At 40.3% G+C, this 27,761-nt stretch overlaps 2 protein-coding genes and 1 long non-coding RNA gene across 3 annotated transcripts in view; all 3 read right to left on the minus strand.

The window, feature by feature from the left end:
* The window catches only part of LOC137124438 (protein NLRC3-like), a 176,426-nt gene that overhangs the window by 132,366 nt on the left and 16,299 nt on the right, over positions 1-27,761 (minus strand). The window contains exon 11 of the mRNA XM_067499428.1: positions 2,940-3,113. Coding sequence (XP_067355529.1) covers positions 2,940-3,113 — 174 coding nt within the window. The remainder of the gene's footprint in view (positions 1-2,939; positions 3,114-27,761) is intronic.
* Positions 6,321-19,928, minus strand: LOC137124460 (protein NLRC3-like). Its single transcript, XM_067499501.1, has 4 exons — positions 19,764-19,928; positions 10,533-10,667; positions 8,466-8,665; positions 6,321-8,239 (listed from the first exon to the last, which is right to left on the minus strand). Exons 1-4 carry the CDS (start codon positions 19,826-19,828, stop codon positions 6,321-6,323), a joined length of 2,319 nt encoding a protein of 772 aa, XP_067355602.1. The 5' UTR covers positions 19,829-19,928.
* LOC137124519 (uncharacterized) lies at positions 13,699-17,422 on the minus strand. The gene is made up of 3 exons (XR_010913969.1): positions 16,647-17,422; positions 15,257-15,428; positions 13,699-15,115 (listed from the first exon to the last, which is right to left on the minus strand). It is a non-coding gene; the product is annotated as an uncharacterized lncRNA (long non-coding RNA).

The raw sequence follows: 27,761 nt of genomic DNA on the forward strand, positions 1-27,761 counted from the left end.
GATTTGTCCTAATCAATGGTGTTAGAGGGACTTTGTCCTTGTGTTATTGTGGATCATCAGAATGTCAGACTTCTACAGACATCATCCAAATGTCAGCACAACATTCATACACCTATTCATGTCAGCACTGATTCAGAACATGCTGCTCACCTCACTCACCTCTGGAATTATCAGACAAACATCAAATCACATCTGACAGACTAAAAACTTCCTACAATACTTTGACTCATCAGGGAAATGGATCAAACTTTAAAGAACCAGAACTGATCCAGTATAAAGGTCTTGCTTGGTCCTGGTCTCTGTCCTGCAGACCAGCTCAGCTTTAATTAAAACTTTGGAAAATGTTCAGCAGAAATGTGAAATAAAAACAATTTTCACTTCATGGACTGAAACATGGAAAAACAACAGTTTGGTTCTTTAAACATTTTTCAACTCATTTAACAAGAAAATTCATCTTTATGAAAAAATACAAATAGTTTTTATGGTTCCAAATCCTACATCATACAGTATATGATTAAATCTCAAAGTCTTTATTTTATACAGCATAATTATCAGCTGATAGTGTGATACTATTTTATTTCTTCTTATCCTGTGTTATATTCGGGAAGTGAACACTGAGACGCATCATTTCTATTCTGCACAGTTGGTCTGATGATAAAACAAGAAACATTCAACTTTAAAATGCACAAACCCCTTTTCCAGAAAAGTTGTGACACTGTAAAAGTTAAAGAAACAGATTTGAAACCTATTTGATTCTAAATAGTACAAAGACATGTTGAAACTGAAACATCTGATTGTTCTGTATTTGCCAGAAACATATTTCTAAAAAGTTGGTTCAGAGGCAACAAAAGGCTGGAAAAGACCAACAACAGCAGTCAAGCTGACACAACAACACATCCTACACAATCAGGGGCCACTGCATCAAGAACACACATGTTTCTGTAGTGAAAGTCACTGCGTGGACTCAGGAACCTCACAAATCCACTGTCAATGGACACAGTTTGTCTCTGGGAAGAAACACGATGCAGAAACTCTGTCTCCTCTGAACTCAAGCTCATTCAAAATGGACTGAAGGGAGGTGGGAAAGTGTCCTATGAGACATTCGTTTGGCCAAATTTCAAAGAAAGTGCTTTAAAGTGAATGACAGTGTAGCTTTTAGTACGGTGGCCCTGAGAGCTCAAAGCACTGCAATTTGAGAAACAAGCCAACAGCCACCACACAACCAAATGAAGAGCTTTTTTTAAAAAACACACATGGCTGGGACACACTGGAACCAAACGTTTGTGATGCAGAAAGTCACCGACTGTCCCCTGAGGAGGTTGGATGGAAGTTTAGGGACAATTTATTAAGATGGGGTCACAGAAATTTTCCAAATCACTGCGTCCTGGTGGATCAGTGGGTAGAGCATCAAGCTGGGATATTTAAGTCTCCCAGTTCAAATCCCAGTCCATGCACCAGGTGTGTCCTTCAGCAGGACACTCAGCACTAGCTCCCAGGTGTTGCCTGTGGCTGCCCACTGCTCCCCCAGGGGGATGGGTTCAACGCAGAGAACCAATGAAAGAGCTTCTTCTTCCTCTGACTCTAGTAACTTTGTGCATCACAAACCTAAGACAACAGCAAGCATGTCCATCAGAGATGGGACTTAAGGCTCTTTGAAGGGAACTGGCTGTTATGGCTCAGAGCTGCTCCAAAAACAGCTCCTTGTTCCTAATTTCAATATTTGTAGAAGAGGTGGGGGTCACTGGGTTCACCTAAGAATTCACTCACAACCATATGTTAGATTAGAAAGATTTCTATCACAATCAATCCAATTTATTTTACTCAGTGTCACTGCTCTGCACTGTAACATCACGTGCATCCAGTTTCAGGTTGAAGACACACACACACACACACACACACTGAGACCAAATCCTTCCTGCAGGGTTTTGTGAAGCTGTGACCATGTCTGTGTTTTAGAACTGAACCTTTTTCTTCTGTTATTTCTGCTTTGTTCCCACTAACGCTGCTTCCTCTCATTCACTCACTATGTCCCTCAGTCAGAGAGGACAGAGCAACTGGACCATGCACTTAGAGACGCAACGGACAAATCACGCTGTAATCAAAGAAACTAAGTCCACAAGGTCTTAATCAGATGGTTGTCACTGTTCATGTAAAGGGGAGGTGCAGGTCATCTGGGCTCCTGTGTTGTGTCTTATTGCAGGACATTTCTATACGTCCTTGTGTTGTGTCCAGACCATATGAGCGGTGAGAATCTCTGCTCCCCACTCAAACCCACACCAGGCCACTCAGCTGATTGTCCCTCAGATTTCACCCACTCTGTTGGGTTTTTAAGAGAGGCGTCTTTTTAAATTCCAACATGAATCTTTACTCACTGTAATAATGATCATCAACAGTTCACCTGGATGAACTTGAAGCTCCCTGTTTAAAGTACTTCAGAAACTCCATTATTGAGCTCACAGTGACCAGTTGCTTCAGGCTCGACGGGTGAATGGTACCAGTGCAACACTGGAGCTGGTTCTCTGTTGGGTTTTGTTCATTTTCACATTTTATCAAATTACGAGGTTCATTTACAGATAACTGCAGGTAACTGGTTGGTTCCAGTCCACATTTAAGCAGCTGGTCCTGTTTGTACCCAAACACATAGTTTGGATGAAAAAGAGCTGATGCAGCACAGTGGTTAACATGTCCCTTTTTAAAAATGTGCTGCTGGCATCAAATTCAAGATGAGCAAATATTAAAACAAACAAAAAACAAATGTATCAATTTCAGTATTTGATATGTGTCTTTGTTCTATTTAATATAAATATGATTTGCAAATCATTGCATTGTCTGTATTTTCATTTTACACAGTGAACCAGCTTTTACTGGAAACTGGATTTATAATTAATTTACTTCAGTTGTGGTGTAAAGATCTAATTAGTATCAGTCAGTGAACTGACCTCAGAGTCTCCAGTCTACAGTGTGGACTCTCCAGAAAACCACACAGCAGCTTCACTCCTGAATCCTGCAGCTTGTTGTCACTCAGGTCCAGTTCTCTCAGATGGGAGGGGTTGGACTTCAGAGCTGAGACCAGAGAATCACAGCTGATCTCTGACAAACTGCAGTGACTCAATCTGAATAAAGAATCAAAGATGTGGATCAAATCATTAGTAACAATCAGATTTGTCCTAATCAATGGTGTTAGAGGGACTTTGTCCTTGTGTTATTGTGGATCATCAGAATGTCAGACTTCTACAGACATCATCCAAATATCAGCACAACATTCATACACCTATTCATGTCAGCACAGATTCAGAACATGCTGCTCACCTCACTCACCTCTGGAATTATCAGACAAACATCAAATCACATCTGACAGACTAAAAACTTCCTACAATACTTTGACTCATCATTGAAATGGATCAAACTTCAACGCACTAATAAATTTTGGTTCTAGACCACTTTTACTGTTAATACTGCTTTGTGCCCCGGAACTGATCCAGTAAAAAGGGCTTTGTCTCATAAGAGCATCAGATTATATTAAAGTATTATATACTATACTATATAGATTATAGTACCTTAACAAGGGGCATTGAAATATGAAAAACATTTCCCGATAAAAGCCTCATGAATCATTCAGTCATCATGTAGTTGAGCTCCTATTATACATGTCAGACTGAAAGAACTTCTTGTTGTTTGTAAAGGTTGAATCCTCCAAATGAGCATTGAAACATGATTTATTGTGAAATAAATGACCAGAGTTCAGCTTCCTCCTGAATCCTCTTTCTAACTGGAGTTGTGAATAATTACAACAAAATCCACCATTAACTGGTTGATTCCAAGGTCAAAGTGACCAAACCACCAAAATCCTGATCATATCCTCAGCAGTGGAATTTAAAGAGCTGCTACAAAGGTTCACTGTAGCTCTGATTCATACTGAGACGACATTCAGCCTTTGGTTTTTCTCAACAACACTAACAAAACTATTGGACACTTTTTCATCTACAAACTTTTTATACTTTTTCCAAACTGCAATAAAAACTCCAATCTGGGATTTGTTCATTCACTTTGATTTATCTGACAAAAGGACAAAGAAAAGATGTTTCACTGTATTTTGTAAATTGAAGCTCATTGAGAAAATACAAAATAAGAGTGAAAAGTGAAGAAAAGTCCGACGGTTGTGGATGATTCCAGAATGAGCAGCTTCATTGGTAAAAAATGCAAAAAAAATGCAAGTTTGCAAAGAATTGAGCTCTTTCACCATCTCCACAACATCACAGTGGGAAAAGATTCAGTGCATAAAGGCCAAAGGCAGAAACCACTGTTGAATGTGTGGAACCTTCCAGCTGTCAGGAGACAAATGTCAGAGAAACAAAGTTTCATCTTTAACACTTGAGAAAAACTGGCCTTTCCTTAAGTTCATGGTCCACTACTAGTGCAGACAAGGTACTAGTCCAAGGCCCAATCAGACTGTCAGCCTGTTCCTCCTCAGCACCACTTTCCTTCAAGTACAGTCTGCAAACATGGAGACATCTGGACTTATTTCACTTTTCTATGTGGACTCAACTTAAAGTCCCACATAGTGTTGAGGGATTTGACCTGAGGAAATGGTTTTCACATTTGTGCTCAGACAAACTTAGAAACTAATGAACCAAACCAAACCTGAACATTCACTTATGGATTTAAGATGGAAAACTGACCCCAGAATCTCCAGGAGACAGTTTGGATTCTTCAGTCCAGAACAAATCAGCTTCACTCCTGAATCCTGCAGGTTGATGTTTCTACTCAGGTCCAGTTCTCTCAGATGGGAGGGGCTGGACTTCAGAGCTGAAGCCACAACTTCACAGTGAGTCTCTGAGAGTCCACAGTCAGAAAGTCTGTGATCACAGATAAAAGAGAAAATATATAAATATTGATTTTCAAGTATAATTAAAGATCTATTATGAAGTTTATATTTTGATCAAAAAGCAGAATGAGATGGAGGCAGCAGCTAAATGGTCTAAACTGATCCTCTATAACACTTTGACATTATGGAGACACAAAGCAACACACACACACACACACACACACCATTAGGTCCATAAGTATTTGAACAGGGACACAGATTTCATGGTTCTGACTCTCTGTCCCACCACAGTGGATAAGTAGTGAAACCATCAAAATGTGCTTAAAGTGGAGACTGTCAGCTTTCATTTAAGGCTTTGCTCCAAAACATTAGATGAACAGTGGAGGAACTACACACACTTTTATTCACAGACCCCCAATTTTAGTGGTTCACAAATATTAAGAACAATAAAGGTCAATTGTCGATTTGTTCCAAATCTTTCCGAGTCAAAAACCCATGAACATCACAAGATGCCGGGTTTCTTCCCTGGTGATGCTCTGCCAGACCTTTACTGCAGCTCTCTTCACTTCAGCTTGGTTTTTGGGGGCTTTGGCTTCAGTTCCAAGTTGAACTGGATTCAGGTCAGATGACTGACTTGGCCATTGAACAACATGAAACTGTGGAGCCTTGAAAAAGTCTTGTGTGTCGTTCACAGTGTGCTTTGAGTCACTGTCCATCTACACTGTGAAACACTGTGAGCAGATAATAAAGCTCTGAACACGTGAGAATTCATCCTGCTGCTTTTGTCAACAGTCAGAGAAAAAGTTCCTTTCCAACAGTTCTACAAACACCATTTCTTCATCAAGTGACAACAGATTATGACCTGTTCCTTTAACGAATCAGTTGATCCAAATAAAGTCCACCTGTAAATCTGATCCAACATTTTCTACCAGACAACACAGCAGCATGTCAGCAGCCTGCAGCCCAGCTCCTCATGACCAGGTAACGTCCACCATGATCCCAGGTTAGAACAGTCTTATCTCAGTAAGCTGTGTGACAATTTACCACTGGCTCTGTTTCTCTAGTGTTTTTAGACAAGTTATTATTCATTTTGGAAACAAAAGCTGCTGCTTAAATATGTTAAATATGTTGCTGCCACTTTGTCTTATTGGATATAACAAACACCTGTGGACTCAACACAAATCAATACAGAAATACAGAAATGCATAGACCCCAAAAACCAGTTTGTGTAACAGCTTAAATGACCTGCTGCCACCAAGACTGAAGAGTCTGTGCTCTCACATAAACTTACCAAGTCCAAACTCCTAAGGTCCATAGTCTGAACTTGTCCTTTTCTCTATATTGAAAAATGTCTCATATCAATGCATCAAAAAAGATGAAATGATGACACTTTAAGATTCTAAACCCAAATGTCTTTAGTTTACAGAACAGATACATTTGACTTGTTGTTCCAACATCTTTTATGTGTGTTAAGTGTGTCTGATCACATCTGGACTTACTGAGCCTTTCTGCAGTTCCTCACAGCTGGGATCAGTCTCCGTCGTCCCTCCTCTGATGTGTTGTACTTCTTCAGGTCCAACTCATCCAGAACCTCCTCTGACATCTGCAGCATGTAGGCCAGAGCTGAGCAGTGGATCTCAGAGAGTTTCTTCTCTGATCTGTTGTCTGACTTCAGGAACTTTTGTATTTCCTGATGTACTGAGTGGTCCTTCATCTCCATCAGACAGTGGAAGTTGTTGATGCTTCTGTCAGGAGAACTTTTAGTTTTCTTATTCTTCAGATTGTTGATGATTTTCTGGGACATTTTTGGACTGTTCTTTTTCTGACCCAGCAGACCTCCTAAGAGTCTCTGGTTGGACTCCAGAGAGAGGCCATGAAGGAAGCGAACAAACAGGTCCAGGTGACCATTTTCACTTTGGTGGGATTTCTTTGTGGTTTTCCTCAAAAAGTAAGGTAAATTATTACTTGCAAAATACGCAAACACTTTATTAAAAACCTTTTTTGTAGTTGAGTTTTTGTGTTTTTCTTTGCACAGGAAGTGCTCCAGTACCTTTGTCTCCCTGTTGGTGTAACAGTGGAAGAAGTAAACTGCAGCCAGAAACTCCTGGATGCTCAGATGAACAAAGCAGTAGACTGTTTTCTGGAAGATCACACTCTCTCTTCTGAAGATCTCTGTACAAACTCCTGAGTACACCAAGGCCTCTGTGACATCAAGACCACACTGCTCCAGGTCTTCTTGGTAGAACATGATGTTTCCTTTCTCCAGATGTTCAAACGCCAGCCTCCCCAGCTTCACAAGAACTTCCCTGTCAGCCTCTGTCAGCTCCTGTGGACTGGTCTCATGTCCCTCATCATACTTGTTCTTCTTCCTCTTGGTCTGAACCAGCAGGAAGTGTGAGTACATGTCAGTCAGGGTCTTGGGCAGGGTCTTGGGCAGGGTCTTGGGCAGGGTCTTGGGCAGGGTCTTGGGCAGGGTCTTGGGCAGCTCTCCTCTCTGCTCTGTAGTCAACATGCGCTCCAGAACTGTAGCAGTGATCCAGCAGAAGACTGGGATGTGACACATGATGTGGAGGCTCCTGGATGTCTTGATGTGGGAGATGATTCTGCTGGACAGCTCTTCATCACTGAACCTCCTCCTGAAGTACTCCTCCTTCTGGGCGTCAGTGAAGCCTCGTACTTCTGTTACCCTGTCGACACACGTAGGAGGGATCTGATTGGCTGCTGTAGGTCTGGAAGTTATCCAGACCAGAGCTGAGGGAAGCAGATTCCCCTTGATGAGGTTTGTCAGCAGCACGTCGACTGATGACTTCTGTGTGACATCAGACACAACCTCACTGTTGTTGAAATCCAGTGAACGTCTGCTTTCATCCAGGCCGTCAAAGATGAACAAAAATTTACAGACAGCCAGCTGCTCTGCTGTGACCTTCTGTAATGTTGGATGGAAAACATGGAGCAGCGTGAGAAGACTGTGCTGCTCATCTTTGATCAAGTTCAGCTCCCTGAACGAAAGCACAACCAGCACACTGACATCTTGGTTTTCCAAGCCCTCTGCCCAGTCCAGACTGAACTTCTGCACCAAGAAGGTTTTTCCAACACCAGCGACGCCGTTGGTCAGAACCACTCTGATGTGTCTCTGTTGGTCAGGTAAGGCTTTAAAGATGTCGTGGACCTTGATTGGAGTGTCATGGAGGGTCTTCATCTTGGAAGCTGTCTCAAGCTGCATCACCTCATGTTGGGTATTAACCTCTTCACTCTGTCCCTCTGTGATGTAGAGCTCAGTGTAGATCCTGTTGAGGAGGGTTCCACTTCCTGTTTCATCACTTCCTTCAGTCACACATTCACATCTCCTCCTCAGACTGATCTTATGTTCATCTAAAACCTCCTGCAGACCAACATCTGCTGAAAGACAAGAAACTGTGTGAGAATAAAGAAACAGAATCTGGTTTGTTCTTTGTGTTACCAACAAAAACAAACACAAAGACGTTTAAAAATCAGATTTATAATAATGAACACAAAAATATTAATAAATAATTAAGTATAATAAACTGTTTTTATAATATATTATATATAATCACTGAAGAAAACCAACAAAGTCTGAAGTGTTTCAGAATATCTAACATTAAAAAGTGTCTAGTCTTACTTTGTACTGTTCTGGATCTTTCTCCACACTGGGGACAGGAGGAGTCTCCTGATGAACCAGACTGGTCCCAGTATGAGCTGATGCACTGTCTGCAGAACCAGTGTCCACAGCTGGTAGAGACTGGATCCTTCAGGACATCCTGACACAAAGCACAGCAGGACAGCTCCTCCTCCACAGAAACTTGAGTCCTCTTTGTCTTTCTGTGGACATCAAACACAAACTCACTCTCAGTAGATGAATTTTAATATAAAAAGATGCATTGACTTAGTTAAAGCTTTATTATTTTACAACTGCTTGTAAATCAGACTTCAGTCCATTCAAATGAGACATTTAGCTACTAAATGTCTCAACTAGCTGTGAGTCATTTCAACATTCTACACAAAACAGCACAGACATGTCTCAGAGTGGACTGAGAGCGGTGCTTTAGAAAAAGGTACAAGTGGAGAATAATGAGGCTTTAAAAAGCAGAAATCCATCAGAGACATCAGAGGTCGTTGGTTTGACACAATCAACAGTTCAACAGCAGCTTTTCACAGGAAAAGTAGAACACAGCAAATGAGCTGATGAACTGAGGATCACACGTCCTGTGGATGAGTGGAAACTCTTTTTCATTTTGCAGAACAAACATTTTAGAAATTTTGAGGAAGTCAAGAAAACTCTCCAGCTGTAGGCAAATATGTTTTCTCCTTAACAATGAAACCATTTAATGAACATCAGCTTAGAAACATAAAGACTCTGCAAACTGAAATATTAACAAGTTCATCATGAAGTGGAAAAGTGTCTCATCATGCAACTCAGGATTAAGAGAAAACAACAAATATTATTGAGGTTAAAAGGTGGAAGTCAAAAAGGTTTTTCCTTTCATACGTTTATCTTCAGATTTCACTTTTCTGTCCTTTATATTGTTTCTTTTCACTTTCACTATCTGAACACCTGTGTAATGTCTGATGCTCAGACACAATGCAACAACTCTGAAACTCATTCTATCCAATGGTTGAACCACAAAAACTCTGAACTCTGCACTGTCACAAATAACTGAAACATCCATCAATAACCCTAACCCTGAGCTGATGAACTGAGGAGCACACGTCTTGTGGATGAGTGGAAACTCAGAAGACAAACCTGAGGAACAGTGGACATCTGTCTGATGTCCCTGAGTTACAGGACAACTTTACAGCTCAGCAGGAAAACTGGCTCCTGTAGTTTTCAATGTTTTCTTTCAGCTTTTACATGTATTTGTGTTAATATGAAATATATCTTATAGGGACGTCAGTGGCTCAGGTGGTAGAGTGGCCGCCCCGTCCCTGGGTAAGACACTGAATCCCCCTCCCCAGCCATGCAGTGCTGCTCACAAGCCTGGTAGAAATTGGGGAGGACACTTGGTGTGAAATCAACATGCAGACCAATGATCTGCTGTGGAGACCCTGAACTTGTGCTTTCTGGACTGTGACAGCACAGTACGGTGGTAGAGTGGTTAGTGCTGCTCTGTCCCCCCGTCCCTGGATTGAATCCATCTGTCGGCTGGTTACAGATGATGGATGGACTGTGACAGTAAATAATACAAAGTACAAACTACAGGATTTAGTCACAGTAGACCTAAGATTTCTACATCATCTGAACCATTTCAAAAACTAAATCCACCTCCAATCTTATAATTGATGTGTAAACAATCCAGGTGGTTTTCACTGTAAATCTGAAGTCCAAGCACTTTGTCCTCCACTGTGACATGTTACAGTAACAGCATCACTGCAGGGACAGGAAGAAAACCCACACGTTCATTAAGAAGCTGGTTCTATTATTGGATGGACTCCTGCTTCATTAGACACTGTTTCTGAGAAAAGGACCAGAAGGAGAAAACAGACCCTACTTCAGTCTGAGGATCATCCTCTGTGTGGTTCTTCACAATCTGAGAAGTGTGATGAAGAAACCGCTGCATGAGACTCATGTTCTAGGACCAGGTTTTTATTTCATCTGTTTTCTCTTTGTGTTGTGATGGTGGACACACACGTCTCCTCTCTGGGGATCAATAAAGTTTTTAAACTAACTGCAGAAGAAAGTGTCTCTTACTTTGTGTCTGAGGGTCCAGGTTCACGACTGAAGTCTGGAGGTTTGCCTTTGGACCGGTCACTCTTCAGAGACGGACAGATGGGTCCTGCAGAATCTGCTCTGTCCTCTTCCTCCATCTTCTGGACGTCAGTCAGTCTGAAAGATAAAGCAGTTCCACTGACTGTGAGACCAGAACAAGAACCAGGACAAACACTGAGAAACGAAGAAACCAGGAGGTGAAACACACACTGTAATAAAAGCCGACTGTCAGTTTTAATGGAATCTTTGCTCCATTTCTTGGTTAAATGTAGTTGTAATTTTTATTATTCAGCCAATCAGGACATTGTGTTCACAGATTAATAAACTGTTCAGGTCCTAAAACGTAGAGAACAGGAAGTTCTTGTTCTGGTTCTATACATCTTTATAGTCTTGACTTTATTGTGTAAAGTGCCTTTGTTGTGAATTGACGCTAGATAAATAATAAATAGTTGAATTATATTATTAAATATTCAGAAAAAGAGTCTTTAAAAGGAAAAGTTGAAATTATTGAGAATTTTGGTTTGAATGAAAATAAGGACATCAGACAAAACTATTTCAAAGAGATTTCTCTTTATTAGTTCATATATATTTGTAAAGGTGGAGTCTGAACTTTTTTCCACTTCAAGTTATGGATAATACCATCCCAGTAAGACTTCACATGAGGAACAGTTACAGGAAGTTTTCTGTCTTATTGTCTTAGTGACTGACTGGGAAACACATCTTTCCTACATTGGTTTGTCTGGGATAAATATCTGAAACAGGAGCAGAGACAGAAAATCCTTTGAAGAAACCACCTATTTTAGAAAAGACAGAAGAGGGGACAGCATCCAGATCGAGTTAGGATCATGTAGGAAACGTCTCAGCCAGTTGATTTTGAAAAATCAAGTAAATTCATAGCACCACACTCCCCTTTGTTCATTAATACAGACGTCCTAATATAATGAATTCTCCTCTTCCAAACTAAATCCAGGAACATTGTGTCATTTTTCAAAGTAGGGTCATCTACATATAAAGAGACAGCTGCATACGCAAGTGTGGAGACACCTTCAGCCTTTGAAAGCAAGATTCTGCCCTTCAATGCCAAATCTCTCTGGAGCCAAGCATTTTATCTGTAACTGGAGAAAAGTTGGAGGGAGTATAATTCTATACACAGTATCATTTCCAGGGTTCACACACCTTTTCAAGCTTTTCCAGCACTTTCCAGCTGTGCTAAATGACACATGTGCACAAATACTGGAAATAATTAGCACTTTTAAAATCATATTTTAAAAAATGGCATTATGCTACTGTAGCATCTGTAGCATCACAAACACTAAATAATTTACAATATTTAATATTATATCATCATATTCTCCAATAACCCTCCTGTCTGATGAAGAAATACACACACAAACCACTACACACCAAAGTCACCATTTATAAGAAACACACAACCAGTGAACTGTATGAAATGTCAGTCACAGAGGGAATTAAGGCTACTGATTACCCGGAACGTGTTAGGACAGGGAAGGGAAGTTTGACACCAAAACATGAAATCATTCCTTTAAAATAATCATATCTGCAGCAGAAAACCAAACCTATACCTATATCCCCCACACACACAGACTATATCAAATGCTGTGTGGCCACACTGTAACAGTGCTAAAAGAGGAGCACATTCATTAAGTCCATCAAAACATCCTCAAACATTCAATCTCTTTACGCTGAAGTCTCACTCACACAGCAGACTAGTGTTACCTCTAACCTCCAACCAAAAGAGAATCAACTCCTTCATCTGCTCTCCTCCCAATCAATGGGGAGACAGCAGGGGGATCAACAGGTGGCACTGATGACACACTGATTACAGCAGAACACACTAAGATACACACTCACTTGACAAATCATTTTCTGAAAAACCTAAAAACTACGATTATTTGTCTTTGTATTGTGCAAATCAAAGCAAAACCTGATTTGACCAATGAAACAGCATTAACAACACAAACCAGGAGCAACTATGACAAAAAGTTGCATTAATGTGGCAATTTCATACCAATCTCCTTTAAATTGTGCATCAACGTTCGGTTAGTCTGCTGAGTAACAGCCAGTACCAGCAGGATCTGCTACTTGATGAATGTGATCATAGAAACATTTTTTTCATTTTTCTAATTATTTCTATCACTGTTTATTAGCTATAAAAAGAGGGTGTGTGTGTTTCACCCAGACAGTACGATTTCCTTAAGATGATTCTTCATTTGTTACACGATCACACTTCACTGTAGTTGGCTCACTAGTTTCAGAACTGTGGACCAGTGGGAGACATTTTCCACCTCAAACACAGTCTGGGAGACACTGCTGACTTTTAGTCCCGGCTCCTTCTATGCATTACGTAGATACACAACACAGAAAAGACTGAAATAAAAAGGAAACCACTAAGTTCTGTTATCCAAAATATTCAAAGCTATAAGCCATAATATCCCTAATGATGTCACAAGGGCCCTATGTTGCTGTATATATATGTCCAAACGGAGACGCTGGACACATCCACAACACAACCGTGACAAACAAGTCAACCAAAGAGACACAACACAGACAGGAGCAAACACTGCTGGATGTGGACTCAGTCACACAGCCTGATCCAGCTTCTCTTTGGTTCTATAGAGCTCATGTTGGACTGTAGGACTGATGTTGCATTAACACTCACCCGCATTCAGCCTCAGGTTTCCTGTTGTTGATCGGTTTAAAATGGAGTCTTGACTAACTGCGCACTTTGAGTTTCTGTGCTGTTCTTCCCCTAAAAGTACAGGAAACCACAGAGTCACATTGAGGAAGAGCAGAGCTGCACTGAGCTGCTTTAAAAAGGACAAATGAAGTAGAGCTCAGGATTAAGTTAGTGTGTCTCAAACCTTTTAGAGCTGGAATCAAGACGTGAGCAGAAACACACGGCTTTTTCTGTACCGACCATCGATTTTATAGAGGAAATATTCTAAAGTGAAATTTCAAAAGCTCAAAGTGACAAACTTTAATGAACAAGGTGAAACAAACCAGCCAGTGAAGATTTGTGTGATTTACCTGTGAAGAGCAGCTGAACACTCAGACGTTTCTAAGGAGCAGTTTTTACTCGTGTCGACTCAAAATGGCGTCTGAACAAACTTCCTGAAACAAACCACAAAGTTTGTTTCAGGACGTCACTGACTTTTCCAGCAGCATTTGAACAAAAAAACAAAAACCCTAACAGTAGTAATATTTACTGTTGTGTCACATTTGCTGATGTGATGGACCATGTTAGGTTCATCACTATATGCAGAGTAAAGACACAGAGCCAGAAATTAGAACTGGATCAAAGTGATCATAGAAACATTTTTGTCATTTGTCTAATTATTTCTATCACTGTTTATTAGCTATTTTACAGCTGCTCTTCACGTGAAAAGTAGAAAATAAATGAAAGAACTTCCATCACACCAAACACAAACTACTGGTCAATAAGTAAGAAAAAACCTGTAAATGAAATCACAACAATACTATTTGTCCATTTGGACTATTTGAAGCCCCTTTCGCTCTGCTGGGATCACAGGAGTTTCCACTGCAGGCTCACAGCAGGGGAGAAACCCACTGAGCTGAGATATTGGGCTCCTGCTTCATAGTGGACTCATGTGTTATCGTGTACAGACTGTAGACACTGGATATTCCTGCTTAGATACTAAACTGCATTTCATGCACATAAGCACGTGGAGGCAGGAACCTCACAGCACAAGCTCACTCCCAGTCTATTAGAAGATGATGTTACATTATTAGAGATAATGTTTTTCATCTATTATGTTTCCAAACGTCAAGAAGCAAAGGGAGACCACACCATGAAGGAAAGCTTCTTCATCCAAATGATTTATGAATCAAATAAACAGAACATTGTTTTTTCACGTGTTCAAAGCAGCACAACGACAGCACGACATCAGACACAACTGACACGTGATATTAAACAGAAGCTGTCAACTCAACTCTGTAGAGTCACAGCATAATGAAGCCGTTCACGTCAAGTTGGAGATTCAAGCTGCTCCTCATACTTTTGGCCACCAGATGTCACCAAAGAGGACTGTGTTGAAACGCTTTGAGCAATGAACCCTTGTTCCATCCAAGTTCCTTCTGTGCTTCAGAAAGGCCACAGAAACAGGTCAGTGGCTGACGTGTGGACCATTGCATGACAGGCTGAGTGAGCAGTGCTGTGAGGCAGCATTTGACAAATCAAACCTGTGTCACACAGTAAATGATCATCCTGCTCTACATGAGTCACTACAATCTGTAGTGAGTTTGAATCGAATCCAGCTGCTCTATTCAGATGATGCTGTTTGAGGACAGAACTCTACATGACATGTGACTGAGTGACGTCAGACATTGTTGATGGCAGCTGAAAGCAACATCTCATGGAAGCAAAACTACAAAGCATCAAAAACCAGTTCAAGCTTCACAAGCTCCATTTTGGACAGTTTGTAGAGACAAAGACACATCCTCAGTTAGTGGCAGGAGACGACCGCAAACATGGACATTTTCCATTTTCTTGTTCTAGATCCTTCTCCATCGTCACCATTCAGACACTGGGACAAGATGAGTTATTTATAGAGTGATTTCAGTAAAAGTACAATAAAAAGAACAATCAGTACTATTGGTAACCTGTGATCTTTGTGATCATATGGATCAATGAGACCTGGTCCAAGTGCACACACTGGGGGACTCACAATAAAGGTCTTTCAGACATGTCCAGCTGGTAGCAGACCCCAGGGTAGACCCAGAAGACTCTGGAGAGATTCTAGGTTTCACCTGGACGGGAACACCTTGGAATCCCACCGGAGGAGCTTGAAATCATTGCTGGGAAGAGGGACACCTGGACATGCTGCAACCACAACCTGACTGTAGAAGTGCAAAATAAGGGACAATCATCAGCAACATGTTGATTTGACACTTCACTGTCCAGAAGGCCTGGACAGTGAAAGACAAACACTGACTGAGGTTTTCCAAAGCATCTGATGACGTCTCAGTAACAACAAGTCAGATCAGTTGTGAAGACACAGGATCAGGATCAGAAAGTGTAACACTGAGCACATACTGCAAATCACTGGAGACACTGAGACGCCAAAATCCAGGCTCCAAAATCAATGTCCAATATCAGCTTTCATAGAAACACCTTGAAATCCTGTAGAGCAAAGGGAAAAACCTGCAACAGCCAATGAGAGCGAGCTGACAGCATCTTTATAGACACTTTCTAAGGCTGGTTACTGGAAATCTGTGTATCATGCAGCAGCAGAGTAACCTGCTTTCTCCTCCATCCCACTCATTTGTGAAGCCTGGATCACAGATTTGAACTGTACAGTAACAGAAAACGTGTGTTAGGAACGTTACAGCGCAGGGGGACAGAAAGGACAAAGGGAGACACATGCTCAGTTGGACAGAAAGAAATGTACCTGAGGAAACCAGAAGCTGGTTCCTTCAGTCCATGTGAACACACTCATTATTCTGTATCACTGTAGTGTTGGAGCTTTTTGTGCAGTGTGGCCCCACCTAACAACAGCCCCCTCCTCTCTTCCTCTATGGTCCTCACAGACTTTGACAGTCAAATCATAATGTAACGGCCTGGTAAGTGGGTTAGTTTGGGGGCTGGCACAGTGAGCCCCGGGGAATTGCGGGTAATAGGCATGATAATAGTGCTATGTGTTTAAAGTGTTTAATGTGCATAATTTGTGTTAAGATTAGTGTTATTAAGTGTGTTCAGACGTTCTGGTTTTGTTATACGTGATGTATGTGTTGTCCGGCACCGTGAAGGAAAGTGCTGTGTATAAGTGTAGCCAACACGCTGACCGGCCACTGTTGTGTGTTTAAAAAAAATAATAATTTAAAACTCAGCAATATCTGTTGACAGAGGTAGCTGTAAACAGGCAATAGCTGTCCTATCATGCTTCCTGTTAAGCAGCTTGAGGTACTTGGAGTTGTGCGGTGGATAGAGCACAGTGCTCTGCCTTCTGCCTGCCATTTTGGATAAGTTGCTCTTGCGTTAGCCTGCTAGCATCCATGCTAGCCGATTAGGTAGTTAGCCATGGGGCGCTACAATAATATTATTGTATTAACACTCACCCTTCTTCAGCCTTCACTTCCCTCGTCCTGCTCTGTCGACACAAAATTAAGATTCTAATTCAGCTTCTAAAACTCAGCTGTAAACAAAGTTTTTACAAATGGCGTCTGAACTAACTGCGCACTTTCTGTTTATTGCTGCGTTTGTAACCATCGGAAATCACAAACGTCCAAATTTATGCAGTTCCACGAGTCACGGCGGAAATGTAACAATCACCATGTCTGATTGGAGGGTAGTTGTTTTATCTTCTTGTCTTCTAATCATAGATTTACATCAGACACCATGTGAAACTGTGCAGCGTCAGCAGAGCTGCATTAATTTAGTCAGAATTAACACTACGGTAAGTTTAAATAACATTTACTCATATGGCTTAGACCAGACTGAGCCAATTGTAAACGTCCTGATCTCCGAAGAGCTTTGAAAGCACCGTCTCATTTCCAGTTACTGGAAATCACGAGGTGTTTTTAAAAATGATCTATATTAAGATGTTGAATAAAAAACACAGAAACAAACATGGTGCCATATGTCCAGTATATTAAATACAATTGTAGAAGTACATTTACATTCATACAACTAAAAAAACATAAAGCCAGGTTATTAAGTTAAACATTAAAGATTAGCAGTGAAGCAGAATGATCACAGTTATTCAATATGAAATGTGATCAAATGTAGTTTGTCACTGTCAGCTCTGTTAAATATTACATTTTCTCATTTCAGGGAGAGAATGAAAACAGAGGAGAAAACAAAAATTCTCCCAGAAGCTTTTACTTCCAGTAAGAGTCTCACTGGAGGAGTTCATGGTTCTATCAAGTCTTGTAAAATACTGGTTAGAGGGATAAAACACGTCACATATAATTGAGAGGTTATGATCAAATTTTAGAAACAAAGTTCATTTTACGCTCTTCAATTCTTGATCATATAATTTCAGATTGAAATGACTATTAATTCTTTTTCTCATAAAAAACATGGTCTTTGTTTTTTCCACTAACACTATAAAACCCCCACATTAATGACCCTCATCCATCATCCATGTTCAACAAACAGCATTTATTATAATGGAAAATAATACAGACCCCACTACACCACCTCGTCATGTTCCATTCTCAACAACAGCTTCCTGAATACTGCTTCAATATTCCTACTTTAATTATTTATCCATAAAATCTTTAATCCATTCATACAAACAGCCTTTAACCCTATTTTTCTTTCTTTACTGTGCTTCTCTTATTTCAGCTTCTACATATAAAGCAGGATCATGGTACTTCTGCCTCTTTAAATCCACTCTAATTTTGATTCTTGTCCTCTAAATAAAATCTAAATCTTTCATTTATCATTTTCTTTATTATCTTGCAGACATAAGAATTAACACTATCAGTCTATAATCCTCTGTTTGTCTACAATCTTAGGAATTACAGCTGCTTCTTTCCAGCTGTGGAGACTTTCTCTCCTCACAAACTTCTATCATTCCTGTAAAATATCTTCAAATGTTAAGTTGTTGAATCATAATATAACAAAGATCTGATCTTTATCTGCAGCTGAGGTCTTGGTTTTACTCAGAGCACGATTCAGTTCTGTATGTTGAATAAATGATCCATGTTTTCCTCTTGCAGCTCCACATTTCCTGTTATTGTAGCTTCCCTTCCTCTCTGGTCCCACTGCAACTGTGAAATACTAACAGTGTGAGTCACCGTCTCTGCTCCGTCCTCATCTGTCCCAGTTATATTTTTGGTCTCATTTACACAACAGATCCACACTCTTCATTTATTGAACAGCTCATTCTGATTCTGTGCACTGCTCACATCCGAAGCAAATAAAATACCGTTCAGAACACTTGGTCTGGTTTTTGCTTGGGCATGGAAACAGTGGTGGAGCACATCTGGTTATGTCTAGGTTGTGGGGACGGCGCGTGAACGGAGGCATATTGGACACGTTTCAAACATCAACGGGGATTTTGGGTGAGACGGAGCCTAAATTGTCCCAGCTGGTGCACGATCACCTGTTTTTGCTTTTAAAGGAGTTCGAGCGCCACTTCCCAACCACAAAAGACCCACGAACTGGCAAGGACTGGATCCGCGACCCATTTGTCTACAAACCAGGTGAATCCAGCAAGTCTGTGAAGAAGAAGATCAGCTGCTGGAGATCGCAAATGACGGCGGCCTTAAAAGGATGTTAGAGACAGCAACTCTGCCGGTGTTCTGGATTAAAGTCATGGCAGAAAACCCTGTGATCGCCACCACAGCACTGAAAACCCTGTTGCTATTTCCGACATCCTGTCTGTGTGAAGCGGGGTTTTCTGCAGAGACAGCAACCAAAACCAAACAACGGAGCAGACTGGACATAAGCAACACACTTTTGTCATTGTGTCCCATCACTCCCAGATGGGACCGTCTCGTTGCAGAGAAACAAGCTCAGGGCTCCCATTGATTTGTTGTTATCGTGAGTTAAAAATTATATTCGTTTTTGTGGCGTATCTGTATCTTATTTTGAAGGGATGTTTAAACGTTATCATAGTTACGGCAGTGGTCGAGAGGAGTAGAGCTTGTTAGTATTAGCGGGCACATTAACATGCAGAAGTCTTATCTGACGGTATTTTCATAAATTTTGATTTGTGTCATTTGTACTGCAATTGTTTTTTCTGCTGCGAGTTTCACTTTCACTTAGTTGGAGCCATGTTGATTTATTTTCATTAATAAATGAAAAATAATCAAGTGAATATATCATAAGTGTATATAAACAATGCATCTTTACACTAACATGACATGGAGGGGGATGAAAACTTTGTACACAACTGTATGTTCAGTTTTAATGTATTAGTGACATATCTACATTATTGTCAACGTCCTCATTATGTTGGCAGAAAAACATGTGGGTTTCTGTTCCCTAAAAAACGCATGTGACTGCAGTTTGTTATTATAGAAGCAACTGTATGTGTCTGTTTGTACGGATCTTGATGAACCAGTAACAGAGACTATGAGACCAGAACAAGAATCAGGACAAACAGGTTTGTTCACACCTAAAAAGACACAAACGCAAGACACAAACGCAAAACACACACACACACACACACACACACACACACACACACACACACACACAACTTCAACCTCAATGGTCCTTACCTGACCTCACTTAAAGGAAACACAAACATTTTCATTGTCCTTGTTTTTTTCCAAAGCCTCTTCATATAAACAGCAGTAGACAGTGTGTGTTGTGTCCTCTATTGTCCTCAGGGACAAACGGACTCAGAGACTTGGACAGTAAAATAATAGTAATGTTGGATTAACACTCACCCTGTCTCAGTCTTCACTTTTCCTCCTTCTGCCTCCTAAATGGAGGCTGTGTTCCCTCCCTGTTCTCATGTAACTGGATCCCATGGTCAGTGTGGCTCCGCCCCCTCTCAGGTGACTTTACCTGTGTGTGTGTTTGATTCTCATGTTACATCAGATTGTGAACAGGATGTGTCTCTGAACTTCTCTCAGATCACTAAATGAAGCAGAATCAGCTTCACAGTTGTGAGCTTCAGTATTTGGATCAAGCAGCTGCTGAACAGCAAAGTGTCAGAGTCAGTTTTCAGTTTGTCAGATACAGATTTGATCAACATGTTCAGGAAGTTGGAGCCACATGTTATCACAATCAGACCAACACTAAAACTGTCTGAATTATTCTGAACTAATGAATGGAGATTTGAATCCAAACTGTAGATTTTCATTATTAATTTATTCTGTCTAACAAATACATTGTTGGGTTTTTTCCTGCTGTTGAACATTTTGGAGCATTTAACATCTAAACTGTACTGATGGAATTACAGCTGGACGTTATAATGAATTTATCAACACAGCATCTAAAGACAGAGGAAGTGTTGGAGAATGTTACAAATAAAAAGTCCTTCTTTGGTCTTTTCCCTCAGATTTAATCCTAAACTGTGACTTGTTTCCGAGCTTCTACAGGAAGTTTCTCTCTGGTCTTTAAGCTGTAAACTGCTGCAGGCTTTATTCTCACATAAATACTGAAACACTTTGTTCTCCTTTATGATATGGAGTACTTGCTGTGTACTGTGTGTACTTATACTGTGATGGAAAATCTCTAGTTATTAAATGTTAATGCTTGTGTTTTCTCTAGTTGTTAAATGTTGTTCAAACTTTGTCTCATATCCAGGTCAGTTATTGTCTAACAGCAGACTTTCCCACACTGTAGTGACCCAGAGTCAAGGTGCTTATCAAAGTGCTGAAAAGGGAAAAGGTTTCCAGAAAAGGAGAAAAGTGCTGGGAGCAGTAGCCTGAGGGTGGAGAATGTTCTGCCCAGCAACAGAAGCTTAGAAAACTAATGTGTGATGTATGAAGTTTAGAACTGCACTTGAAACTCTGTTGATGTTCTTCTCTCTTCCTGGATGTTGAAGCTTCTTTACTGATTCACATATTGTCATTTTTGACATGACAATACTCATTATCAGTTTCTCTGTTTTATAGATGTGGGTCCAATCACAAGAAGCAGATGTCATCACCATGACAACATGTTTCCCCTGTCAGTGGCTGATCAACATGTAGTGAAGTGATGATTTCATCTTTGCCTGCACTCTCTCATCCTCCATGTGTTAACAGCTTGTTCTTTATGAACATGCTAATAACCTTCAGTCTAATGTAGGATCTTAAAACGGAGCAGGTTCTGGTGGTCGTCCTCTCTGAGAGACAGCAGCTGATTTCTATATTCTTCATTCTTTGTAAACCTCACTTAGTGATTCTGTCAGGACCAGTTCCCATTTGATTTTACGTTTAAGGGACAAACTGAGTCTATGGGAGTTTGAAGATGTTCATGTTACAGCAGGTTGATGAGTTTCCAACATTTAGTAGAAATACTGTTAATGTCACATTACTCACCCAAATCTACAAAAGACAAAATACACTGTGAGACTTTATTTATTTTTTAAGTCTCTAAAGTCATAAACATGTCTTTGACATTTCCTGAAAATCAAAATGTAACTTACAGCTCATAAAAATGTGAGAATGAAGTGTCTGATAATAATAAATCAATGATGAAGAAATGATTTTATTTTGAAAATGAACAACTGCTTTAAAGTGAACACACATAAAGGACAAAGAGAGAGGAGAAGATGTCTGATACAGACAAAGACAAGAAAATCTATGTGTCACAAACAGTGAAAAGCAGAAAAACACAAATCAGAGGTTTTACATAAACTGTGTGAACTCCAGAAATACTGGTGAGCACTTTGTGGAGGCTGATGGTGTCACAATCCTGTTCTTGTGATTAGTTTGTCCCCGTTTTTCCCAGATTTATTTCCTATTTCTATTTATTTTGTTGTCCTTCCTGTGTCACTTCCTGTTGCTAGTCTGTTTAGGTTTCTTTACTTCATTAGTCCTGATTAGTTTCTCCTGTTCCCTTGTCCTTTTAAACCCGGCTTTCCCCTCAGTTCGGGGCCGGTTCGTCTTGCGTTGTTTGATCCCTGTTGGTTTGCAACGCCCTGTTTGTATTGGACGCTCCCGGATCTCCCTTGTTTCTCAGCTCTGCCTGATTCCCGTTTTTGGACTCTGTCTGTTTTTGGTCTAAGGTTTGGTTATTCTTCTGTTACACTGTTTACTTTAGCTTGTCCTCCCCTTTTGGTATTTAGGTTTGTCTTTGGATTTATTTATTAATTTACACGGTGTGTAATTCTTGATCCTCCTTATGGAGTCATTTTTATTTTGCTGTTCACATTCCCCTAACTCCCTATAATAAATTTCCCTTTATTTTGAAACCCTCTCTGACTGTCACCTTACTCCGGTCGTCAAACCAAATGACCTAATCCTTGAACAAATCGTGTTTGATATCAAACTGAAGACAGACATGGCATAAAAACACTGAAAGCTCAGATATTTCTGCATCTACAGAAAAACTTGTTTTGACCTCCATACGTAGTTTTCTATAGCACAAACATGAGTGAAGATATGAGTTAGTTATTCTCTGAAGTTTAGTCCTTTACAAAAATAATGAGGACATCAACATCATCAGCAGCAGAAAAAAACAAAACTTTTCATAAAAAAGTGGTTCAAAACATTCAGAAATAAAGGACAAGAATAACTGATCACACTAAGATCCTGAAAGAGGTCGACCCAGAGCCGTGACAGTAAAAACCGGATCCCCTCTGGTCTTTAATCCAATATCACCTTTGTCTTTTGTAAATAGAATCAAATGTCAAGTTTCACGTCTGCAGTTAGAAGTTTAGAGGAGACAAAATAAGAGTGAAACCGTGATGAATCCATCACGAGCAGGTGAACTGGTACCAGGTGAGAGGATCATGACTGGGTGTAAAAGGAGCATCCAGCAAAGGCTCCAAAGGCTTTGTGAGAGAAAGATTCAACAAGAAAATGTCTCATACAATAAACAAACAACAGTGGAGGAAAACAGCCAAAATCTGTTCTTTGTGCTTTTTTACATAAATAAAGGTTCAAATGAACGAACAAATCACACATTTATGTTTTTATTGCATTTTAGAAAAAAGTCCTACTTTTTCTGGAATTTGTCTGGAATTTTTCTGGAAAAATCTCCATTTGTGTTTTTATGTCACTGACACAAAAATGTTGTAAAACACAAACCAGAATTATTTACCAAACTGAAGCCTGAACCAGGTTAAAACACTGAAACTAAAAGTCAATTAGTTTTCTGAGAAAAATCCCGATTTCAGTTGATAAGATTTTTATTTGACTTATTTATTTGCATCCACAATAGTGGATACTGTCACTGATCCCGTTACCTGTTCGCTGTAATCTGACACCAACGGATGAAGAGCACGGCTGTGGACGCACAGACTCAGTCCATCGAGACGCCTTAAGTTGGTTGGGCGAATAAGAACTGTTCAATGAGGTTTTCTGGACTGGAACTGAACTTGGCTGTTGCATAAACTGGTCACCGGATCAGGATGACATGAACTTTGATGACTGGACCTCAGTGTTTAGTGGAAAGGGACACAAGAAAAACAGCCAGAGAAGTAAAATCAGTTCAGATGAAGGGAGCAGAATTGTTGGTAGGAAGCTTATGAGAGAGGAGATAAAAGTAGTCATTAAATCCAGAAAGGAAGATGAGCATATCAGCTTCAGTCCAATAGTGTTGTCTAGGGAAGTGAAAAAAAAGAGAGGAAAGGTGGAAATGGCCAAGACTCTGAGGGATGGAAGCCTGTTGCTAATATGTCAAACAGAAGAACAGAGAAATGAAGATGTGCAGGTTGAAAATATCTGCTAAAAAGTTGTGTGTGAAAGAAGGATTCTTGGTGAAAATCTGGCGACTCGAGGAGTAATAGCAGGTGTTCCTGTAGATGAAGATTTGGAATAAGTCAAACGGAGTCTTCATGGAGGTGAGGTGAGCAGGATTAAACGGTTGCTGAGAACAGAGAATGGAGAAAAAAGCAGCAGTTTTGGCAAAGGAGTCCCAAATATGGAGCTGATCATAAAGCTGAAGGCCGTGGAGATAATGTGCAGGAACAATGTTGCAATTGTGCTGGTCAGCACAGAGTTGTGAAGTTAGAAAAAGGGCAGTGGAAACTCAGCAGGTTACAGTAGTGAACAACATAAGCTACACAGAAGCAGTGAAGAGGGTTCAAGGAAAGACTGAAAGTGGCAAAGTGAAGCACAAAACAGCATTTGAGCAGCTCAGAGAGAGAAAATACAACACAGACAGGAGAGAAGATGGTTCGGTTTATTGTCTATGTGATCAATTATTGCACTGATCAAGTCAAACACCAAACAGAGAAAATGGCAATAATTGTGAAGGGAGCTGAGAAATGTTTGTGAATAAAAGATCTCTCCTGGGAAAATATTAATAAAAGGCTTGAAGCACAAGGACAAATGGATTATTTTACAATGGGAAATACAGAGCACTGAGGGAAGGTCTACAGCTGGAATACATGGTGGAAATCTGGACGAAAGATGGAAATATTAAGATGATTCATGTTTATAACCTCTGCAAGAAGCTTTGTGTGGAGGCAGGAGATGAAATGATGGTTTATTTCAGAGAGAACGTTGTATGTTGTGGAGATTTGAATGCACATAGTTCAGTATGGGGTAATTGTAATGAGGAAAAGGGAAATGGTGATGGAAGAACTTACGGAGAGGAAACATTTAGTGCCTTAACGATGGAAGTGGAACAAGAACTAATGTGAGAATTGGTACAGAGTCAGTCATTGAGCTGACGTTCATTTCTGATACGTTGGCAGCTAAATGCAACATGGGAAGTTGGTAAAGAAATGACAACAACTTAAATGACAGTTGAGCTTAGGCTTGGACACAGTTACCAGACGCCAGTTTGTGACTGAGGAATGGGTGAGTAAACATTGTTCCACCATTTGGACCTTTCAAGTTAACCTGAGGATTCACATTTAGAAACCATTAGATTTGGTTTTCTTGTCTTTGTCAAACAGGACACAGTATGAGCTGCTGTGTTCAAGTCTGTTATGCTGTTGACATGTTTCCCCTTAATACTTATAACCTCATCCTAAACTTATTTTAACCCAAACAGTTTTCTAGTTTATTTCTATCAGTTGCTGTAATAAATGGTTTAATTTGAATTTCATCATTTCATAGTAAACTTCTGAGAGGAAACCTTTCACATGCAACATAAACTTCCTCAGCAATACTCCATCAATCCACAGGGTGGTGCTGTAACACAAAGCTGAACAAAAATCTGAATTTGAAAATTCTGAAATTTCAGATTGGATTGGTCTGAAATGTTAATGACTTCATATTTAAAAGTCATTCATATGAGTCAGAAACATACAATATTGAATATTTGTGTGTGTGATCAACTGTCGGCCCGTCACCAGTGGATTCTGCCTTTTGGATAATGACGGCTGGGATTGGCTACAGAAGCCTGCAGCCCTAGACAAGAGAAGCAGGCTGCTGATGGATGGACTTCTACCAGCTGACTGCTGAGTTTTTCTTATTTAAGGAGATCAGAAATGTGTTTTGGCTGCACATTATTGAGGGATTTATTAACCAGTAGTAGAACTTGAAAATCTTTTCTGTAGAAAACTAAGGAGGGAATTAACTTGTGAGGGTTTGAACAAAAACACCCGGACACTGCAAAAAGAGGATCAGACTAAACATCAACGTAACATTGTTAACAAGGTGAAAACACGCTCACAAAAAGTAGCTGACAGTGAATAAAAATCAAACCAAACCTCAGACCAAGACTCAGCTGGAGAAATTAACTGGAGACAGGAAGTGGAGAAAAGGAGGGACAAAATAAAAGTCCAGGGCAGGAAGTGACTGTGAGAACCAGATCATGACAGTATGAGTGCAGCCAACAGGAAGGAGTCGTTCAAACCATGACAGAATTCTGTGCTCTGCTGGGTTTTAGAGCTTTGCAGTGAATAACGCAGAAGAGAAGGAACTTTTTAAAAAAGAAGAAAAAGAAAATTCAGACAAAGTCCCAAGTGGTTTCTTTTCCTCTGTTGTTCACCCTATAAGCATTGACATGATCACCTGTATGAGACCTGTGCAGACTCAGTTTGTACTTCAGGCGTGAAGCTTGATGGAGGCTGGAATTCAGAACAGAACATCGGTCATTTGACTCGAAATAACAGACTGATATTCAGTGAATCAAACAAATGTTCTTACATCCTCTGGACTTAACTGAAGCACATGTACAGGTCAGAGAGAAAACCAAGTGTGAGTGGACTGACAGTGTTTCACTAAAGCAGATCACACATTCTTATAGTATGTGTAGAATCTGTACAGGATGTTGCCAGTTACTTCTTCAATCTGTGCTTTGAAGCAGATTCTCAGTCTGTGGAGGGAAACTACTGAGGGGGACGATGTGAAAGTTGAACTTCAACAGCTAAAAAGGAGGGAAAATAATAAAGTCATGAACAAAGATACAGGAAGAAAACTTCAGACCACTTTAAAGATCCACCAGGGAGGCCACACCTAATGATCCTTTTAGAGGGATGAGGGCTGTTAGGAGTCGTGGTTCTTACATCATAGCAACTCTCTGTCCAACTCTAATGAGTCTATGCAGGTCAGGTGAAAGACAAAGGACCATCTTGGAGGATATAACTGGATCCCCTAACCAACTTTCCCTCAAGGACCAATCCAACATCCACGCCAGTCTGTCCATTTTTTCATTTCCCCAGTCTGCCAGGGTCCAGATGGATTCTCTGCTGTTCACCACGTGCAAACCAAAACGTTGTGTCTGTGTAAATTGTCCACAGCCCTAGTTCACCAACCTCACATCCATCCATCCATTATCTGGAACTGCTCATCCATTATTACTGTAAATCTGTCTGTCTCATAAGGACATAGTGGTTTTCTCTCACCTTCATTAACTCTGTGTCGTCCTCAGACTCATCACACTTTGTGTTTGCTGTGTTTGGCTCCAGTTGTTGGAGGAAGAAACCCAGATGTTAACTCACTCATCATTTCTGAACTGGGGCCATTTGTAGTGGAGAAATGTGGGTATAAAGGCTGAGAACTGTAGCTCAAAGGTTCAGTGAGTGAGAGGTGCTGAAGAACCAATGTTACAACCAGTGTATTAATCAAGTTTTTATTGACAGTATCAACAAAAGTCAAATGTCTGCTGGTGGACAACAAAACGTCCACTGTGATAATTGGACTGATTCCAAAGCAGAAATTGAAAAGCAAACAAACTATTTCACCAAGAAATGTTTCAGTGGACAGTTGAGCGTCTTCACATTTGCTGCTTTCCTGTCTTTCTATATTCAGGACCTCAAACACGTCCACATGTTTGACTCTGTTTCCACTTTTATATTAGTAGCTTCACCACAAGTAACTTTATTTTAATGCAGTTGTTGTGTGAGTGACTCTGAGTCCTGAACTACTTCATCAAGTTTTCTTTTGGAGGAAATTCCCTTTTCTTCAAACTGTGCTGATGAGCTTTATTAACAGAATCCCATTAGTCATTCAAAGAAAAACTTCCCATGGGAAACCAGGGAAGTAAGGGGGCTTGGAGCCCTGAGGGTCCGATTGTTGGGATTATGAAAATCAAGTATGGTGACATTTATTAGGCGTGAATTCTTTGTCTCTCTTTGCCTTTTAAGTTTGTCAGTTTCAAGAGCAGGTCACAGAGAAGAGCCGCTGTTGGTTTGAACAGGACAGGTCCAAAACTAGGATGAA

The sequence above is a fragment of the Channa argus genome, chromosome 3, assembly GCF_033026475.1.
Source record: "Channa argus isolate prfri chromosome 3, Channa argus male v1.0, whole genome shotgun sequence".
NCBI classification, from domain to species: Eukaryota; Metazoa; Chordata; class Actinopteri; order Anabantiformes; family Channidae; genus Channa; species Channa argus.

Bases quoted from the DNA above. Each gene is read 5' to 3' on its own strand.
- LOC137124460 (XM_067499501.1), bottom strand. From the start codon at position 19,828: ATGAAGAGGCTTTGGAAAAAAACAAGGACAATGAAAATGTTTGTGTTT. The intron at 8,666-10,532 runs GTAAGAGACACT...TGATGTCCACAG, and splicing joins CCTGGACCCTCAGACACAAA to AAAGACAAAGAGGACTCAAG. The intron at 8,240-8,465 runs GTAAGACTAGAC...ATTCTCACACAG, and splicing joins AAGATCCAGAACAGTACAAA to TTTCTTGTCTTTCAGCAGAT.